A 20,164-nucleotide genomic window follows, 5' to 3' on the forward strand; every position below is an offset into this window, starting at 1 on the left:
AAGCAGCACAACTCGCCCTTGTAGGCTGGGGCTCCTGCGATACACTTTACATTCTTGAATGAATTTGATGTCCAAATTTGATGTTCTGAGCATCATTAACATGCATTGGTAGTCATTAGTATTTATGAGCAGAGAGATCCACCAAAGGAGGCCTCTTATTTTCTGCAGGCTGTCATATCGTCTCACTTCCAGAATTTTTCCACCATCTTTCCATCATTAACCATTAGGTCTTATCAAATCTAATGCTTGTCAAATATTTGTCACCCAACATCTTTGTTTTCCATTTTTCTCATCAGTACAATTGCATGCAAGTGTCCATCCAATCTCATTGTTTCAAACTCGGTGCTGTCAAATTTTGGTGATAAATTATCTCACTACTGATATACTGTCATTCCTCATGCTTTTTCTATAAATCTGAATTTGTCATTGCAGATAATTTAGTGACTGAAGAATTTAAAGAATATTGTTGCAACATTTTACATCTCATAATGCAACTGCGTCACTGGATTATGCAGTACAACTTTGAACTTGCGCACATGTGCTGCAGAAAGATAATAAACAGATAAAGATTACGGACTCACATTATCACATCTGGAGCAAGGACAATATGGCATTTCAAGTCTCCAAGATTCAACATTTGGAGAGTGGATGCAGTGAAGGATTACAATGAGTTTCCGCAATTTGTAATGAGATGGTAGGAGAGTTAATTTGGCATCATTTGATGAATAAGCAGTGTAGTCTGTGTTATATTTACCATCACACATTACAGGTAGCACATTTACCATCAGTTATACACCTTACACTTGTCCTGTATAAAAACATTTAATGGGTATTCAAAAAACTGCTTTCAAAATAAAAATATTGCTGTATTTTTTGACTCACTTGCTCGAATATTTTTTCAAAAATTACATCTATTAGTTTTGCAAGAATTGCGCTTGGGTTTTAAATAAAGTGACAATAAGAGGAAGGTGGCTTGATGTGAATGCATGGCGTGATTTCTATTTGTACCAGTGTGATGATCGATGTTAAAGTATGGCTGTCCCTCCAACAAGCTGTACACGACACGTGCACTTTTACCATACGTTGGGTCATCTGCATCAAGTGCTGTGACCCTTAGCACGGGGGTACCTGCAAATAAACATTAATGAAATCAGCAGCAACACAATACATCAAAATCAGCAGATAAAACTAGAAAAGGGGGAGTGAGGGAGGAAAAGGAAAGGATACAAAGGAAAAATTACATTTCAATAATGAAAAGGAATCACAAAAAGATAAGCACACGTGTGTGTGTAATGTATATGTATATATATATATATATATATATATATATATATATATATATATATATATATATACATATTGAAACATGTGAAGTGTACATAGTACTCCGCCGATCCCCATTGGACACAGTCCACACTAAAGCATCACATCCATCACAGAGCCATCAGCCTGGTAACTCTGTCAAACAGACAAAGATTATATGGTCAACATCAGTTAAACATGATCACACTCCACATGTTTTGATTTTCCCACCGATCACATCATGTGCCTTCTGGTTGCATGGTTTGCATTAGCAGGAACGGTCTGGGTGGCAGACGGTGGTTGTTCTGTGTGGATTATGCAGCTATTGTTCTGGCAGCTGAGGGGGTGTGTTGCATTGGGATTATCATGTGTGCACTATGTGTGAACGTTTTTGTTGTTGTTGAGGAACTCTGGGAAGGGTTTGAAACAGCAAGCGCTTACCTTGCGTAGGTATTCTTGGGTTGCTTTATGCAGCTTCTTCAGCTTGAGGTGTGTGGGAGGGGTCAATTGTTTCTATAATCCTTGCCACCTGGTTTTTGTTGATTGGGGAAGAGCTGATGGGCTCTTTCCTCTATTCACAGGTGAGAGAAGTGGGTGGGTCTTTCTTAATTTATATATTGACTCCTTTTGACGTTTGCATGTGTTATATGCTTGGGAGCTCCATTGGTATGCATTGCTTTCTACACTATCGCTGATGATTTGCCAATAAGCGATGAAACTGGTCTGGTAGCTGAGGGGGTGTGGAGCATTCAGATTCACATGTGTGCTCTCTGTGTGAACGTCTTTATAGTTGTTGAGGAACTCTGGGAAGGGTTCGAAACAGCATCACGCTTACCTTGTGTAGGTCTTCTTGGGTTGCTTTATGCAGCTTCTTCGGCGAGAGGCGTGTGGGAGGGATCAATTGTATGTATGTATGTATATATATATATATATATATATATATATATATATATATATATATATATATATATATATATATATAGTTGTTGTGGTTTTGAGGAGTCATACAGAGATCCTCACATAGTTAAAGCTAAATATTTCATAGTATATTGTTCAATGTCGGATGTTTATGTGGTTATATATGCGTTGCGTATGTATTAGATCAGTGGTTCTCAACCTCTTTTTCCCCATGCACTCTTTACACCATATGTCAAAATGTCAATCCCCCCTTTCCAAGATTGTCTGACTCAAAAGGTGCATTCCAAATAATATGCATATAATCTTGAAAATCTTTTATTTTTTCGATATTAGAACATTTACAGTTACTTGGATTATTTTTGTAGTGGAATTTTACAAAAATAGCAATAGAAAATGTTTATGGATTTTAAAACTTCAATAAAGTAGTTTTTTTATATTCATAACTAATTACTTGATAGATTAAAGTTACTGAAGCATACTTCAATAAACAAAAAGTTCAATAGAATGCCAGGGAATTATCATTCATTTTATTCTGATGAAGATTACAGTCAATGAGAAACCTGTGATTGTTTTTTTCTTCACCAATTATTGGAGACATGGAGGAATGCTTGAAAGGGCACAGCGCAGGTCATTTTCAACCTCCAATCTACTTCGTTGCTTCGTTTTCATTTGCAACAGAGTTGAAAAGCCTGACTCACAAAGATATGTCGACACAAATGGAAGTAATACATGGATAGCTCTTTCTGCCACTTTTGGGGAGGAATCGCACATCAAGGGCCAAAATTCTGTGACTGATTTCTCATCGAACATATCTCTTGCTCCCGAATCAGTCTTCAGCTCCAGAAATGCATCTTGACAATCATGAGGAACTTTTTCAACTGACAATATAAATGGATTGACACACGAAATCCAACTCCTCATCACTGAGTTCAGGAAAATATCGGCTGAATTCATTTTCCAGTGCTATCAAATGCTGCAAAATTTCATTTTTTGCAAATTCTGGAAGCACTTGGTCTTGGACCAAGCTGTTACTTGGACACCACCAGCAACAAGAATTGATGACAGTTTCTCAAACATTGCAACATTTTTGATCTTGACCTTTCTCTTCCAATTTTCCAGCTTGCTCATGAAAGCTTTCAATGAATCCATGAATTTTATGATGTTTGTATTCCTTCCTTGCGTCTGAAGATTCAGTTTATTCAGCTGCTCAAAAATATCAACCAAATAGGCAAGGTGCATGATCCATTCCTCATCATCCAGCCAGGCAAAAAATTCCATCTCACCCTGAACTTCAAAAAAATAATTTGAGCTCATCTCTAAGCTCAAATACTCACTCAGTTACATTTCCTTTTGAAAACCATCAAACATTTGTGTGGAAAAGAAGCAAATGATGGCCTACATCCATGTCAATACATTACTGCTTGAAAAGTCATGAGTTGAGAGCTCCTCCTTTGACAAAATTCACAATTTGAATTGTTTGATCCAAAACCTTCCCGAGTGAAGCTGGAAGTGTTTTTGAGGCCAGTGCCTGATGATGGATCATACAATGAAGGCCTTTCACTTTTGGAGCTCGCTTTTTCACACAAACTTGAAATCCAGATTTTGTCCCCAACATAGCTGGTACTCCATCTGTACAGCACCTACAGACATTATCCCACAAAAGATTTTCTGCTTCAAAGAAAGATGAAACCTTTTCCAAAATATCTGAGGCCTTGGTAATTGTTTCAAGAGGATAACAAAAGAGAAACTCATCTTTAAATGAACCTGAGTGACCATATCTTGCAAACACCAGCAACTGGGAACATGTCTGCCTTCCTGCGCTCTGTGGCACTCCCTCTAATCCAGTCAGTGGATCATGGGACACTCGAGGTCCTGTGCTATGCCAGTGTGATTGAGCTGCCGTTCATCTCAATGCAGAGAGAGGGAGGTTTAGAAAATAATCCTTTTGAAGAAGAAGAGAAACTAAATCATGATGAAGAAGAAAAACGCATGGCATATTCATGGTGGAGAAATCAGGAAAGTGAAGCATTTTAAAATGTTTTTAAAAGCTTTAAAGGAATGAGGAAGAAACATTTCATTCAATGAAGATTCATTTGGAGAAATTGAGAAAAGGGAGAGATAAAGACATTGAAAAAAAGAGAGTGGAGTACAGGAAGAAACAGGCAGAAGGAAATTGTGTTTTGGACAGAAAATGAAAGTTCTTTTGTTTGTTATAATTTTTTTTGAAGTGAGGATGGGGAATAAGAAAAGGTTTAGGTGGTAGAAAGGACAAGGTTTGGTAAAAAAAAAAAGAAAAAAAAAGAAGGAAGCAGAACGAGGAACACGACATCAAAATAGTGACAAAATTTGCATGCTGACTATCCAGAGGTGGTCTTGAGCAACACGAAAATTTATTTAATACAGCACAGCGCTCAGGTGAGAGACAGGTTTGGGAAATAATCCTTTTGAAGAAGAAGGCGACGAAGAGGAGGAAGAGTGTTCGATGCACAGCATTTCCCACCGACAAGGCTTTCATCTGCAGCTTGATGGAAAACTGCTCTCCCCTTTGGGCTGGTGCTATTGCCGAACACCAATGCTCGCTTTGATGCCATGGAAACGAAGACCTTCAGGGTCATTGGAATCTCCCACGACGAAGCTGAGCATACGGGCCTATATCTTTGCCATCACCAACAAGTCTGTGGTCTCTCTGTCTTCTTCCATCTCCTTTCTGGTCTTGAACCCTCTGCCCTCTCGGTGCTTTGTCCCCCCCCCCCAACTCCGCCAGGTATCTGCCGGGTGCACACAGTCCACCAGCACCCCCCCCTTCTCGTGAAACTCCCAAAATCCAGAACCACTGCTCACCTCCAATCATTTGTTCCTCTTTTTACCCACCTGTGGAACCAACTTCCACTTAATTTAATTGCCTCTGCAGAGTGGGATGGTGACCCACCAGAAGGTGTTTTCCTGGACAATTGGCAAGCTTGTGTTCTGGCTGCCATGATGCGAGACCAGCTCCTGCCAAAGCTGGACGTTGGTGCACCACCTAGGGCTGATGTAATTGCGATTCCCGAACGGGGTTAGAAAGCCCGCGTCGTGATGTGATCTCTGGGAGCCCTTGTCGCGCTCCTGCATACTTGCCAAACCCAAGTCCTAGCTTCATTGAGGAAGGAGCAGATGCTGGTGCAGGTGTTAAAGGGCAATTATGATGGCACAATGCAGTTGATGTTTCCGCATTCTCTCCCTGGACCTCGGATCATCCTCTCTGCGGAGCTGACCTCTCCCATGGACCTCCTTCCTCTCGACCTATGTAAGGCTGTTTCGTGGGGGTCGCGGAGGGGCTGGGTCTTCCTGTTTGGATGACACAGGTCAGGGTTCTCGGCCTTGGGCCACAGAAGGTAAAGTGGCCTGATGGTGAGGAAGCCTTGAGTAAGCAAGTGGTCCTAATGGGCCTTTCACTCTCTTGGCCAATCCTCAACATCATACACCTCTTTTGGGTACAGTCCGCAATAACATCTGCGAGATGAGCTTTTGAGACCAGCTTTCATGCAGTGGTATGGGCCAGTCCTGAACTAGGTGCAAGTGTTTTCAGGGAAATGGGGGGGGGGGAGTCCTACCCCATCCCTTTGCAGGAATGGGATCGGAGGTCAGCGCAGCATTGCCTCGCGGTAACACTGGGTTGGACCGGATGGTCTTGCCAATGCTCAAGTAACTTGCCTTTTGTCTTCCTGGAATCCATGGTGTTCCATCGCATGAATCCTGATTGCCTTATGGCCTCCATGTATGAGCACGAGCTTTGGATCACGGAAAACCTATGCAAAATGTTGTGGTAGGTGTGCAAGGCAGCGTTCACGAACACATGGTGGCCTGACGACTTGCTCGACTTCACAACTAACCCCAAGGGAGTAGTTGACAAGGCAACCATGGGAAAGTTGCAGCTCAAATGCAGCCAATTCCTTGATGATAGGAGGAAAATCATGGGGTAAACTTCCTGGATCAGATTGCGGTGGTGTGTGGCAGAGTGGTGCTGAGGTGTCCTCCACCAGACAGTGGTCTCCTTGGATTAATCTGAGGTGGTCCCTTCAGGTGGGTGCCTGGAATGTCCTATCCCTAAGAGAGGATGACCACCTTTCTCTGTTATCATCTGATAGACCATGGGCCACCGTAGACCCCCATCCCCCCCCTCTGGGGAGTTTTGTCGACTATGTTTTTCAGAGAGCCTGACTCATGCCCAAGCACAATCCGGTTGTCTGCAAAAAAAAAAAAAAAAAAAATTGGTGGTGGGTGTGGTCGTGACGCGCCCCGCAGTAACCCCACCCCCCATTCTGAAATAAGGAATTTGGTCTCCATAAATATCTTCGCTATCCCTTAGGCTAGGATGCTGAAATTTCTCATACTTTACCATTGGGTCAAGTCTTAACTGAAAATCTCAAAATTAAATCCAAGATGGCCGCTATAGTGACGTCACAGTGACGTCATTTCCGAAAAGTCATTTTCAGGCTGTTTTTCGACCTAATTTGGTCGAAATTTTACAATGTCAATTACAAAACTGACAAGATAAAAGCAAAGTTGACTAAGAAATTTGGAAGCAAAATACAGTTTTGGCAACCTAATTACAGGAGTGAACTTGTGTATTCGACGGAAGTTCCAAAAGGTCAGGCCATCGAGTCTGCATTTGAGGTTACTGCATCCGACCTGAAACGCCTTGAAGAAGCAGCACTACTCCTAAGAAGACTTATTCTTGGCTCCAAAGAAGAATTATCCACCCACCTACTCAATTGCAAGATTTTCTCTCCTGGGTGATTACTGGAAAGAAATTTGCAGATGCGTCGACGAAAAGAAGCAGATTGGTTGATTCCTTTGCTGAAGATATTTGCCAAGCTTTGACAAGAGGGCAATGGACAATGCCCAAACACCTTCTTCTGGGTATGACACTAAGGCATTTGACTGGTAGTGCTGAAATAGTCACTCTATTGAATCGATATGGACACTGTGTTTCCTACTCTCGTTTGCTGGAACTGGAAACGGCCATGTGTAAGAGCATAGTGGAGAGAGAAGGCGTTATTCCACCTTCAATTCAGCCAGCCGGAAATGTTGTTAGTCATCTATGCTGGGACAATTTTGACCTGAAAGAAGAAACACCTTCGGGTACTGGCACAACACACATGGCCCATGGGATAATGATCCAGGAGGTTCTTGTAGATGCTTGCAGCAAGCCCTCTTCCATTCAAGTTCCCATTCTCAAGACCAAGCAGCGCTCAGTGGTTTACAATCCTCAAGAGATAGAGCCATGTTTTGTCAATACCAAGACTGAACCATCCCTTGTAGTATCCATCAGTGATGCCCCACAAACAGACACAGAAACTTGGGCCCAATGGTCTGATACAGTTTCGGTATTTTGCAGGGCACTGCTGCAGAACGCGACCCAGATGGTACCTGGATGGGCTGGTTGGGTAACCATGACAGCGAAGAGCAAAGATGACAAGGATGTGTTATCCACAGTTGACTACCTGGCTCTCGTGAATGCCCCGGTTACTGAGAATGCCACTGTCCAACACCTCTTGAAACTTTCCCAGGCAGCATCCAGAGAAGTGGGCCAGCACTACACAATCGTGACGTTTGATCTCGCAGTGGCAAAAAAGCATATGCTCCTGTATGGCAGAATAACCGTTTGTTTGAAGACGTAATTGTCAGGATGGGTGTTTTTCACACTACCTGTGCATATCTTGGTGCTCTTGGAAAACGGCTTCAGTCCAGTGGCTTTGAGGAAATAGTAGTGGAAGCTGGAAACTGCGCCAGTGGGTCCATTAACAAAGTGATGTCCGGTAAACATTACAACAGAGCATTGCGTGTTCACAGTCTAACACATGAAGCCTTAGAGTGTCTGTTGTTGAGAGCTTTCGAGACATCAGAGGGGCAGATTATTGGAGACGAAACAAGAGGCCTCCTGCAACGCTTATCACTCATTCCAAGTAAGGAGAATCTATCGGAAACTCTGGCTAACAATAGCTGCACACGGCTGCTGATGTTCTCCAACGGTTTCAAGGAAAAGGTTCGCAAGGGAGAAATGGGGAAAACCGCTCAGTTTTGTTTGGATTATATGGATAAAGTATGGCTGGTCTTGATGTTTCTCAGAGCAACCAAAGAGAACAATTTGGATCTTCATCTGTGGTGTCTGCAAAACCTGTGTCACATGTTTTTCAGCGATGACCGACCAAATTATGCAAGATATACAACAGTATACATGCTGACTCTCCTAAACCTCCCCAGTTCCCATCCTGGAGCTCAAGAGCTTTTGCGGTTAAATGGATTCAGTGTGAACAGATCCGAGGTACAGTCATCGAGAAATGCAGTTGATCTTACCATTGAACAAACCATCAATCGACATGCAAAATCTCACGGGGGAATGATTGGATTCAGCAGAAACTATTCTGCTTACTACAGATGGTGTATGACAAGACACTCGCGGGCAGGTTATGTCCAAGCCACCATGAAACTGACAGGAATGGAGAGTCAAGGATGTTCAACAAACAAGGATATAAGGACCTCAGAAATACTCCGCAGTGAAACCGATGTTCGCAAGGTTGTTGATGCCATCACAACTTCATTAACCGTTTCGATGTCGAGGATAAAAATGTCCTCTATTGTCTGTCATCAGGAGTACCAGCTCCACCCGAAGTTGAGCAGGATCTATCAGCGGATAATCGTGGGAAGATATTACACGAAGCATTTGTAAAAGAAAGGCTAATTAAGAAAGAAAAGAGTTTCCACGAACCAATCAAGAAACAGAAACTCAAAACATTTGCGTCACTAGCAAAGTCAGTTAAAGTTACAGGGACAGACAAAAAACTAAGAATGTTGTTGCACAACGGAATGTGTTTGGCCAATTGATATTGCTTGCTCTTAAATACAACATAAGCATGGAAAAGGTCCTCAGTTATTCATTGGGGCCCATTCCATGGGCTCGAGCAACAGCTACAGGATCCCCAACGAAAACAGACAAGGCCAGAGCTAATGCATACCCTGGAAGGACATGCTAACTTGTCACAGCGACCGACCAACGAAAGCATGAGTTTCATAATCGATGGAAATGCCCTACTACAGACACAAGTTTCCATCCCAGAAACATTTGGTGAGCTGGCTAAAAGTTTGTTGGCACAACTTCCTAAAGTATGACAGATAGACTTCGTGACTGATACTTACAGAGACATGTCGATCAAAGAAGCAGAGAGAGAACACAGAGGAGCATCGTCAACGCACTTAATCGAGAGTCCGCTTACGAAGATCCCACGTGACTGGAAGAAGTTTCTGCATAACTAAAAGAATAAAACACAACTTACCAAACTGCTTCTGCTGGAATGGAAAACGCCAAAGTACTCTGCAAAACTGGTCGAAAGAAGAATCCCGTTTGTCTGTGAGAGAGACTGCACATCCATCACAAGCTCAGATGGGAAAACCACTGAATCAGAATATGCGGAGGAGCTACATTCGACTCAAGAGGAAGCAGACACAAGGATGATTCTGCACTGTCTACATGTGGCTTCACATTCCTCATCTGAGTCCACAATTGTAATTAGATCACCAGACACAGATGTATTCTTGTTGCTGCTGAAATTTGCGCAAGATATTCAACAGCGAGTGTTATTTGACACAGGAGTCGGCAACAAACGACGGATGATTGACGTTCATCGTGTAATCGCAGAAGCTGGAAAAAAATATCTGTTCAGCACTACCGGCGTTGCATGCATTTTCTGGGTGCGACACAACGAGTTCATTCGTACGAAAGGGGAAGCTGCTTCCTTTGAAGACTCTTAAAGATCATCCAGATTTCTTGGCTACGTTCCTGCCATTAGGAAGTTCACCTGATGTGAGTGATACTCTTTATCAGACGTTAGAGCACTTCACACGTTTGTTGTACAGGAAGAAGTCAACATCATCTGATATTAACAAGCTACGTTCCGAGTAGTTCTTGGAGAGGTTCGAGCCAAAATCTGGATCATTGTTGACCAGTTACAATAGAGTTGACTTGAGCATACCACCTCCATGCCGGGCATCACTGCGGATGCACATACAGAGGGCTAATTACCAAGCACTGGTCTGGTGCAGGGCAGACCAGGCTATGCCAGATGTACCAACGCCAGATGGGCACGGTTGGTACATAGTAGATGGCGAATTGGATTTCCAGTGGACGGAGCGAGATTTGATGCCGAAAGAGCTTGTGGATTTGTACGATGAACCGAAAGATGAGGATGAAGAGGAAGAGGACCTTCCAGAAGTTGAGAGTTTTGAAGATACAGAGGAATAATTTTCCATGTTTGCCTTCGTGCTAGTCCGTTATTATATTGCCAGTACATTGGAACTTATAGAGAACACTGCCACGAGTTTCACCACATGAACGGTTGTTAGTTGTTCGACTCTACCGTACCATTTGTAAATATACCAATGTCACAAGTTTAAACTTGTTCTTGATAGCTTTAGAGAACCTGGAGAACATATATATTGGTGGATTTATTGTTTATCAAGATATGCTTCAATAATCCTTGATGTTTGTCCACTAATGCTGAGATTTGCTAATTGGAAACGAATATTGGCACATGCAAAATAAAACGTATCATTTCAATTTGATTTCAGTTCAATTTATAGCGATGGTTAATTGATAATATGACAAGTGATTGATATTCATATCCGTGTGATAATGAGAGCATCTGAATTAATTCTGCTTCGTAATAATCAACATGTCAGAGATGGTTGGAGAAAAATGCTCAAAAATATCATTTTCTGTTATGACGTCACTGTGACGTCATTGATCTTTGGGTCAATTAAATTTTCTTTTATAAATGTTTTTATAAAGAACAGCTTTTCTAAATACAGCAAGGTGAAATTCAGTAGGATTCACTCAAAAGTACACAAGAAAATAGCAAAATCTCACCCCACCCTCCATTCCTAAAATTATCAAAATTGCGTCAGCAAGGTACAGTTAACATAGCCCATACTTTTATTCCACCAAAATTCTGCTTGCAGACAAGCAGATTTCAAAAAGACATATAACAGGCTATTCAAAATCATAGTCTGCAAAAATCCCCAGGGGGGGGGGGGATGGTTTCGACGATTGGCCCATGGTCTACTTCCTCTACTCAACCCCAACACACCCTGCAAAAATGGATTTAATCGGACAAGGCGTTCTCCTCGAAATTGATGGAAACCAAAAGTTGACAGACGCCCGGACGCCCGCACGGACGCCCGGACAACGCCGGTGACGACAATACCCCTTAGCCCAATTGGGCTGAAGGGTAAAAAATCACTCCTGCATTTGACTTCGAGCATCAGCACGTGACCAGAAATGAGCGGTCGTATCGAAATAAAAACCGGACACGTGCCGAGGCTCGGGGTCAAGTGTGCTTGAGCAGGCCGGCTGTGAATCTGGTGAAATGCTGCCCGAGACCGGGTTTGGTCTCGCTTTTTTGCTCAAATTCGTGGAGTCGATCCAGTTTTTACTTTTGCTTGGAAGCACCTTCTTCTTCTTTAAAAATGTGTCATCCATCTTTAAAAATGTGTCATTCTACAACCACACCAATCTAACGCAAAGTGTATATACGAGGTCCATCTAAAAAGTAACGGGACTGAGCCTGCTGTGTGCTCCACCAACACAACTTGAATGAACGGGTTGCGTCAATGTCTTTCGCAAGTGCTGCACACAATTGGTGATGGTTGACTGTGCTCATTGTGTAATTTTTTTACAGGTCGTTCTTTAGACGTTGTCTCATCTGAGTCGTCGAGCTATGAATCGTGAGCAGAGAGCCAATCTGAAGTTTCTTGCCAAGCTTGGTAAAACACCTTCCGAATCCTTCACAAGGCTGCAGCAAGTCTACGGGGAAGAAACAATGTCACGTACACGTGCATTTGAATGGCACAAGAGGTTCAAAGAGGGACAGGAGGAGGTTGAAGACGATCCACGGTCTGGAAGACCTTCAACGAGCAGAATGGTGGACAATCTTGAGCGTGTGAAGATGGTGTGGGCAGATTATCGACTCAGTGCGGATGATTGCCGAGGAACTTTCCATCAAAAAGTACACTGTCTGGAGCATCATCACTGAAAATCTCGAAATGCGTAAGGTGTGCTCAAAGATGGTCCCCAAGCTGTTGTCCGAGGACCCGAAACAGCAAAGTCGCTGTCTGTCAAGACATTATCGAGCGCCTCGAGGACGATCCAGACCTGCTTGGGAGAGTCATTACTGGCAATGAATCGTGGATATTCAAATACGATCACGAGACCAAACGGCAGAGTCGTCACTGGAAAAGTCCATCATCAACAAGTCCAAAGACAGCAAGGATGTCAAAGTTGAAGGTCAAGGTGATGCTCCTCGCATTTTTTGACATCAAGGGCATCGTCCACTTCGAGTTTCTACCACAGGGTCAAATACTAAGTCAATACGTGTACAAGGAGATCCTCCGGCACCTCTTGAGATCAGTGCGGGACAAGAGGTGGGATCTGTGGGATAATAATGTCTGGTGCTCCACCATGACAACGCCCTGGCTCACAGTGCCCTGAGCATCCGACAGTTTCTGGCGGAGAGGAACGTGCCAACTCTGGAGCAACCCCTGTATTCGCCAGACTTGGCCCGTTGTGATTTTATCCGATTCCCCAAGCTCAAGGGGGTGATCAAGGGGACCCGATTTCCTGATGTGGAGGACATCAAAAGGGCCGTGATGACGGAGTTCCTGATGATTCCAGAAGAAGCCTTCTGTGGGTGCATAGAGTGGAAGAAGAGGATGGACAAGTGTGTGAGACTGGAGGGAAACTATTTTGAAGGGGACAAGCTGTGATTTCAATTTTTTTTTTTGGAATAAAATTTCTGTGAAGTCAGTCCCGTTACTTTTTAGACAGAGCTCATATGATATATATATATATATATATATATATATATATATATATATATATATATATATATATATATATATATATATATATATATATATATATATATGATTGTATATGTATATATATTTATGTTTATGTATATATGTATAATTGTATATACACACACACACACACACACACACACACACACACACACACACACACACACACACACACACACACACACACACACACACACACACACACACACACACACACACACACACAATGAGACATGGCAGAAGTAAATAGACACCATGATTTTTGAAGAATATTTTTCTTGAACATTTGAAGTATATTTGATCCATTTTAATACATACACTCGTATTTTGTAGACTTGCCGTATGCAGGTTTCAATGTTTTTACTCTTTCAGGCATAGAACGAACAAGTTCCGAAATGTTCTCTTGTGAAATTTCTGCCCAGGCTGCATGCAAACAGGTTAGCAATTCTGCCCGTGATGTTGGTTTCCTGGACTCTTTTCGCACAGTTCGATCCAATATGGCCCAGAGGTGTTCAATGGGATTCATTTCAAGAGACTGACTTGGCCATGGAAGTCGCTTGATCCCTTTTCTGTCCTGCCATTCTTTGGTCTTTTTTGCAGTGTGGTATGGAGCTCCATCTTCCATGAAGTGTTGTTTTCGACCATCTGACCAGTGGAGAAGACAGGGAGACATCCATCCTCAAGGATAGAAATGTGTGTCGTAGAGTTGATGTGGCCAACGCACTCCACAAGCTCTGACTGACAAAGTGCTCCAGATTGCTTCCCACACCATCACTGAAAAACCACCGTGTCTGACAGTTGGCGACAATCGGTTCAAAGAAAACTCTTGACAGGGAAGTCTCCAGACCAGACGCATCCCCTGTCAGAAAATTGAGTAAATTGGGACGCATCTGAAAAAATTACAGTTTACAAAACTCCAAGGGTCTGTTGGCCATCTCGTCAGCCCACATCTTTCTCCTTTGAATGTTGGCTGGTCTAAGAAGAGGTTTTCTCCTCGATGCTCTCCCATAGTAGCCCAGTTGATGAAGGTACTGCACAGCAGTTCTTGAGCTAACTTGGACCTCCTCTGAAACATCTGCTGCCTTGCAACGGGGAAGTTTTCTCAATGGACCGCTTGACAGCTCAATGACATCTTTCTGAGGGCCCAGATCGACCAGAACAGGAAGCTGTGGATTCCTTGCCTTCGCTGGTGAATTGCACAATCGCCCGATTGACCAAAGAAAGCGGAATGCCAAGGTCCTGAGCTATCTGACGCTGGCTGACTCCACCTTCCAATTGGCCAACAATTCGTCCGCTTTGAAAGTCGGAAAGTTTGTGTGCTCCCTGGGTTTGAGGCATAGTTAATTGTCATACAAGACCCAGGAACTCATTTCTGCAGAGAAATAGTTGAATATTAGTGCAAATCTGTGTTATCCTGTGCTATGCAGATGTTATACTGTGTTTTACAGAGTAAAACTGTGTTATACAGATGAAATGAAGACATTTAAGGTGTCCATTTACTTCTGTCATGTCTCTGTTTACATACATACATATATGTGTATATATATATATATATATATATCGTACACATATACAGCACCAGTCAAAAGTTTGGACACACCTACTCTTTCAAGGGGTTTTTCTTTATTTTTTCTATTTTCTACATTGTAGAATAATAGTGAAGCCATCAAAGTATGAAAAAGCACATATGGAATTATGTAATAACCAAAAAAGTGTGAAACAGATCAAAATATATTTTATATTTAGATTCTTCAAAGTAGCCACCCCTTCCCTTGATGACAGCTTTGCACACTCTTGGCATTCTCTCAACCAGCTTCACAAGGTAGTCACCTGGAATGCTTTCCCATTAACATTAACATCATCCAACCCACTCTAGTTTGGCAATTATGCAAACACCCCCAACATGAGTTGCGGGAGGTCTTAATCCTGCAGTGGGTTAACAATATTAACAATGTTTCATAAAAAATGAATCAATATAAAACTGCCATTGTGCAAATAAGACATGAACTCATACCGATGGGAGATTGTTCAGGAACACTCGCAGAGATGGAGGTTGAAGCAAATTGTGGAGCGTTGTCATTTACGTCTTGCACACGGATGATAAAGGCAGATGAAGGCTCCATTGCTCGACCTGTAGCTCGATCCAGGGCTGCAGCATGCAGTGAATATGAGGCTTTGGTCTCACGATCAAGACGTCGAGTTGCATGCACGTCTCCCGTATTCTCATCAACGGTGAAGAGGGAGCCGGCACCCTCTCCCTCCAGCACATAACGTACAGATCCATCACCCGGGTCTACATCGGAATGCAGCTGATGGAGATTGAAAAGTCAGATTAGAAAAATGACAACCTCCAGTACAGGTTAGTTTAAAAGCTAATGTTAAGATTTCCAGGAGATTTTGAAGAAGTTCCAATAATGTACTTTTTTCATCCTTCAGAACCAAAGTGCAGGGACAGAAAGGTAAGCGGTGCGTACATCACACGACAAGTTGATGCAATATTTATCCAGCTTGTTCATCAATCAAGTAAATAGGTTTCCGCACGGATGCACAGCATATATGAATAATCCTCTCTCGTTTACAGCTTAGGGACTTGATGGCTGTTTTATGCAAATTCGACCTGAAGATGAGAACATAACAATCGGTATACTAATGGCAGGAAAAAAGTAAAAAAAGGATGCCTGCTAAAATTTATAAGCAAAGTTCCATACTACAATTCCATTCCAGAGGTGAAATACAATATGCTGCTGAAAGAAACTACAGTCCCACATGATAAGGAAGGACCAGATTTGGTTGAGTAATGCTTGGAGCGTCTGCTGCCAGTCTGGAAGGTCAGCGTTTCAAACACTAACCGAGTCACACCTAAGACTTTAAAAATGGTACATGCTGCTTCCTTGCTTGAAATTCAGCATTTAAAAAGGATAGAGCATGGCCAAACGACCATGGGTTGGCATTCATTGTGCAGGCTTTGATGGGCTTGAGGACCTCATCCTGCATTGAATTTCCTTGTCATGGAACTAGTATTATAAAGGAAAATAGACCAGTGAATGTTTCTTGATAAGAAAGTACTTAATGCCTTGAGAGAAACATGACCGAACATTTAACAAAAGCTTTTTTTTGTGATTTACACTTGAGACATTCCTGGGAACTTGATGAGAATTAATGTTACTCGCGAAGAACACGTCCCCAAAGATGAGTTATTTTACCATGCAATTAAGGACGGGTTAATTCCTCCAGATATTATGGATGTGTACTTGAAATACCCACCCTCATTGGGAGCAGCACCATGCCATACACATTTACATAGACAGAATTGGGGTTCTCTCCCCACCAGGAACCCTTCTGGGGATTAATTATTTTTTATTCGGATAAAATGCACATCCCTCCCCCAAGAACTCAAAACAAAAGTCAAATTTTGTTTGACTTTTGTTTTGACTTCTTGTTACCTCCGCCACCGCAGGTGGAAACTAGGACACTCGGTAGCGCACATACCTCTGTCATGCATGCCTGATCCACGAGAACATATTGGGCCCAATACATTTTTGAAATATCGTGCTACACAATCCTATATCGTTTTTGGCCCTATCCCTCAATGGCAAAAAAAAATCACTTTAGGAATTACATGATTATCGTATCCAGATTCGGATTCAGATTTTCACCACAATCGAATCAATTCGTTGTTGCCACACACCAAAACAAGTCCATCAAGTTTCATCCGAATCCGTCCACAACTTTTTGAGATATCTTGCTACGTATAATTTTTGGCCCTATCTATCAATGGTGAAGAATCACGTAGTCGGATCCGGATCCGGATCTTCACCAAAATCTCAACAGTTCGTCCTTGTGACACACCCAACCTGTCCACAAAATTGTATCTGGAACCGTCCGCAACTTTTTGAGATATCCTGCACACAAACAAGCAAACAAGAAGAAGATGTGCAGATCTTGATACTTGCAAAATCCATAAAACAAATTTGACCTCAAAAATGATTGGCTGGTTGAATTCGGTGACCTGAAATATAAATCCTCTTCAAATTTCAAGTCAATCGGATGAAAATTGAGGAATTTAGAAATCTCATCTAAGTTGTTGACCTTTGGTGTATACTGACCTTTTGGTCGATGTTGACCTCAAAAACAATTGGAGAGTTGAATTCAATGATGTGAAGTATCAATCTTCTTCAAATTTCATGTCAATCGGATGAAAATTGAGGATATTAGAAACACCACCTGAGTTGTTGACTTTGGGCCTATGTTGACCTTTTGGTCCATGTTGACTTGAAAAATAATTGGCTACTTGAGTTCAGTGACCTGAAATATAAATCCTCTTCAAATTTCAAGTCAATCAGATGGAAATTGAGGAATTTAGAAATACCACCTCGGTTGTTGACCTTTGGCCTATGTTGACATTTTTGTTCTCTGGTGACCTCAAAAATAATTGGCTATTTGAATTCAGTGCCCTGAAATAGAAATACCCTTCAAATTTAAAGTCAATCGGATGAAAATTGAGGATTTTAGAAATCTCACCTATTGTTGACCTTTGGCCTATGTTGACCTGTTGACCTTTTGACATCAAAAACAATGAGCTTCTTCCTTATGACAAACTCTACCATATGGTGAAGTTTTGTGAGGATCAGTTTGTAATTGTGACCCGTAGGCGACAAACAGACAAACAGACAGAACGAATAACAAAATCGACTGATCAAGATACTTGAAAAATCTTCGATTTTGCAAGTAACAAACACACAGACAGACAGAAGGGCGTGAAAACATAACCTCCTTCACCTTCTGTGGCAGAGCTAATTAAAAAATTCTCATATCTGGATTTGGATTTTCACCAAAATCAAATCAATTCTTCCTCGTCACATACCCAATGTGTCCACAAAGTTTTGTTCGAATCCTTCCACAACTTTTTGAGATATCATGCTATATATTGGTTTTAGTCCTATCACTCAATGGTGAAGAAGCACTTATAAAATTCTTGCAGCCGGATCCGAATCCGTATCTTCACCAAAATCTAATCAGTTTGCCTTTGTCACATACCCAACCTGTCCACCAAATTTCATCCGAATCGGTCCACAACTTTTTGAGATATCCTGCACACAAACAAACACACAGACTACTGTAACAGACAAACAAGAAAAAGACGTCGCGCAGAGCACGATACTTGCAAGATCTATCCCCCTCTCCAAAGGTGGCCTTGTTTACATCAAATTGTACATTTCATTAAGATTAAGATTGACAATCTTAAACAAAGCTCAGGTCAATTGGATAAAAATTGACAATTTTTTAGATTGCAAGTGATGATTTTAGAAATTTGACCTTGAGTTGACCTTTGACCTTTTGACCTCAAAAATAGATGCTTTCCCAATCCAGTGACGCAATATGCAAATCTTCTTCAAATTTCAAGTCAATCGGATGAAAAAAAAAATGACGATTTTATAAATTAAACCTCAAGATGACCTTTGACCTTTGACCTCAAAATCAATAGGCTTCTCAGTTGAGACAACCTCCACAACATGGTAAAGTTTCATGACGATCGGTTTAGAATTGTGACCTGTAGGCGATAAACAGACAGATAAACAGACAGAATAACAAAATCGACAGACCAATACCCTTGAAAAATGTTCGATTTTGTAAGTAACAAACAGACGATAGAGGGGTGAAAACATAACCTCCTTCACCTTCGGTGATGCAGGAAACAAACAAAAAGGCAGTCATAGACCGGTACTTGCAAAATAAGTCATTGTGACCTTGCCCCTTGGACATAAAGAATATGCTTCAAGCATATGGTGAATCAATTCAGTGACTCAATTTGCAAATTTTGTTCAAATTTCATGTCAATCAGATGGAAAGTGACAATTTTATGCAACCTTGACCTTTGATCTTTTGATCTCAAAACAATAGGCTTGTAGCTTTTGATTGATGAAACAATCCAGTGATCCAATATGCAAATTCTGTTCACATTTCAAGTCAAAAGAATGAAAATTGTGGATTTTATGCGACCTTGGCCTCAAAAACAATAGACTTCTCCAGCCATTGACGAGCTCGACGAGGTGGTTAAGTTTCGTGAAGATCGATCTGGAATTTTGACCTGAAGACGATTGACATACAAACAGAAAAACAGATCAGATGAGCCGATATACTTGTGACTGTTGTCACAAGTAACAAACAAACACACAAACCACCACACAGTCACTTCTCAAATTATTGTATGATTAAAGACGAATAGGTATATGTACACACACACACACCACACACACACACACACACACACACACACACACACACACACACACACACACACACACACACACACACACACACACACACACACACACACGCTTGGCCGATATCAGCAGTTTTTTGGGAATCGGCAGGTTGGAGTCGGTGTGATTACCAACCTCAGTACTTACTGTATGCAACCCAGAAACCTTGAGTGGCTTTCAAAGAAATACAAAGTTACATTCATATAGAAGCTTCAGGGATATGATCACAAACATTATTCTTTATAAACAGCTGCGTGTGACGGGTGGAAGAAAATTTGGCTCAGTAATTTAGAAAACATGTTCATACTGCAAATGGCTTGGAAATCGGGTGTTATTTCACAACTCACTCGGTGACGGAGCACGAACCACTCGTTCAGGGTGACGGAGCACGAACCACTCGCTTAGGGTGATGGAGCACGAACCACTCGCTTAGGGTGACGGAGCACGAACCACTCGCTTAGGGTGATGGAGCACGAACCACTCACTCAGGATGACAGAGCACGAACCACTCGCTTAGGGTGATGGAGCACGAACCACTCACTTAGGGTGATGGAGCACGAACCACTCGCTTAGGGTGACGGAGCACGAACCACTGACTCAAGGTGACGGAGCACAGACCACTCGCTCAGGGTAACGGAGCACGAACCACTCACTCAGGGTAACGGAGCACGGACCACTCGCTCAGGGTGACGGAGCATGAACCACTCGCTCAGGGTAACGGAGCATGAACCACTCGCTCAGGGTTACGGAGCATGAACCACTCACTCAGGGTGACAGAGCATGAA

At 42.1% G+C, this 20,164-nt stretch overlaps 1 protein-coding gene across 1 annotated transcript in view; it reads right to left on the bottom strand.

Moving 5' to 3' along the window:
• LOC147028783 (cadherin-7-like) overlaps positions 1-20,164 on the bottom strand; it is a 293,221-nt gene that overhangs the window by 117,345 nt on the left and 155,712 nt on the right. The window contains exons 3-4 of the mRNA XM_085879499.1: positions 15,131-15,425; positions 1,009-1,128 (exon numbers count right to left, since the gene is read on the bottom strand). Coding sequence (XP_085735625.1) covers positions 1,009-1,128; positions 15,131-15,425 — 415 coding nt within the window. The remainder of the gene's footprint in view (positions 1-1,008; positions 1,129-15,130; positions 15,426-20,164) is intronic.

Source organism: Eptatretus burgeri, chromosome 4 (genome assembly GCF_056783735.1).
Source record: "Eptatretus burgeri isolate ZD-2024b chromosome 4, Ebu_testis_v1, whole genome shotgun sequence".
In the NCBI taxonomy this organism is placed as follows: Eukaryota; Metazoa; Chordata; class Myxini; order Myxiniformes; family Myxinidae; genus Eptatretus; species Eptatretus burgeri.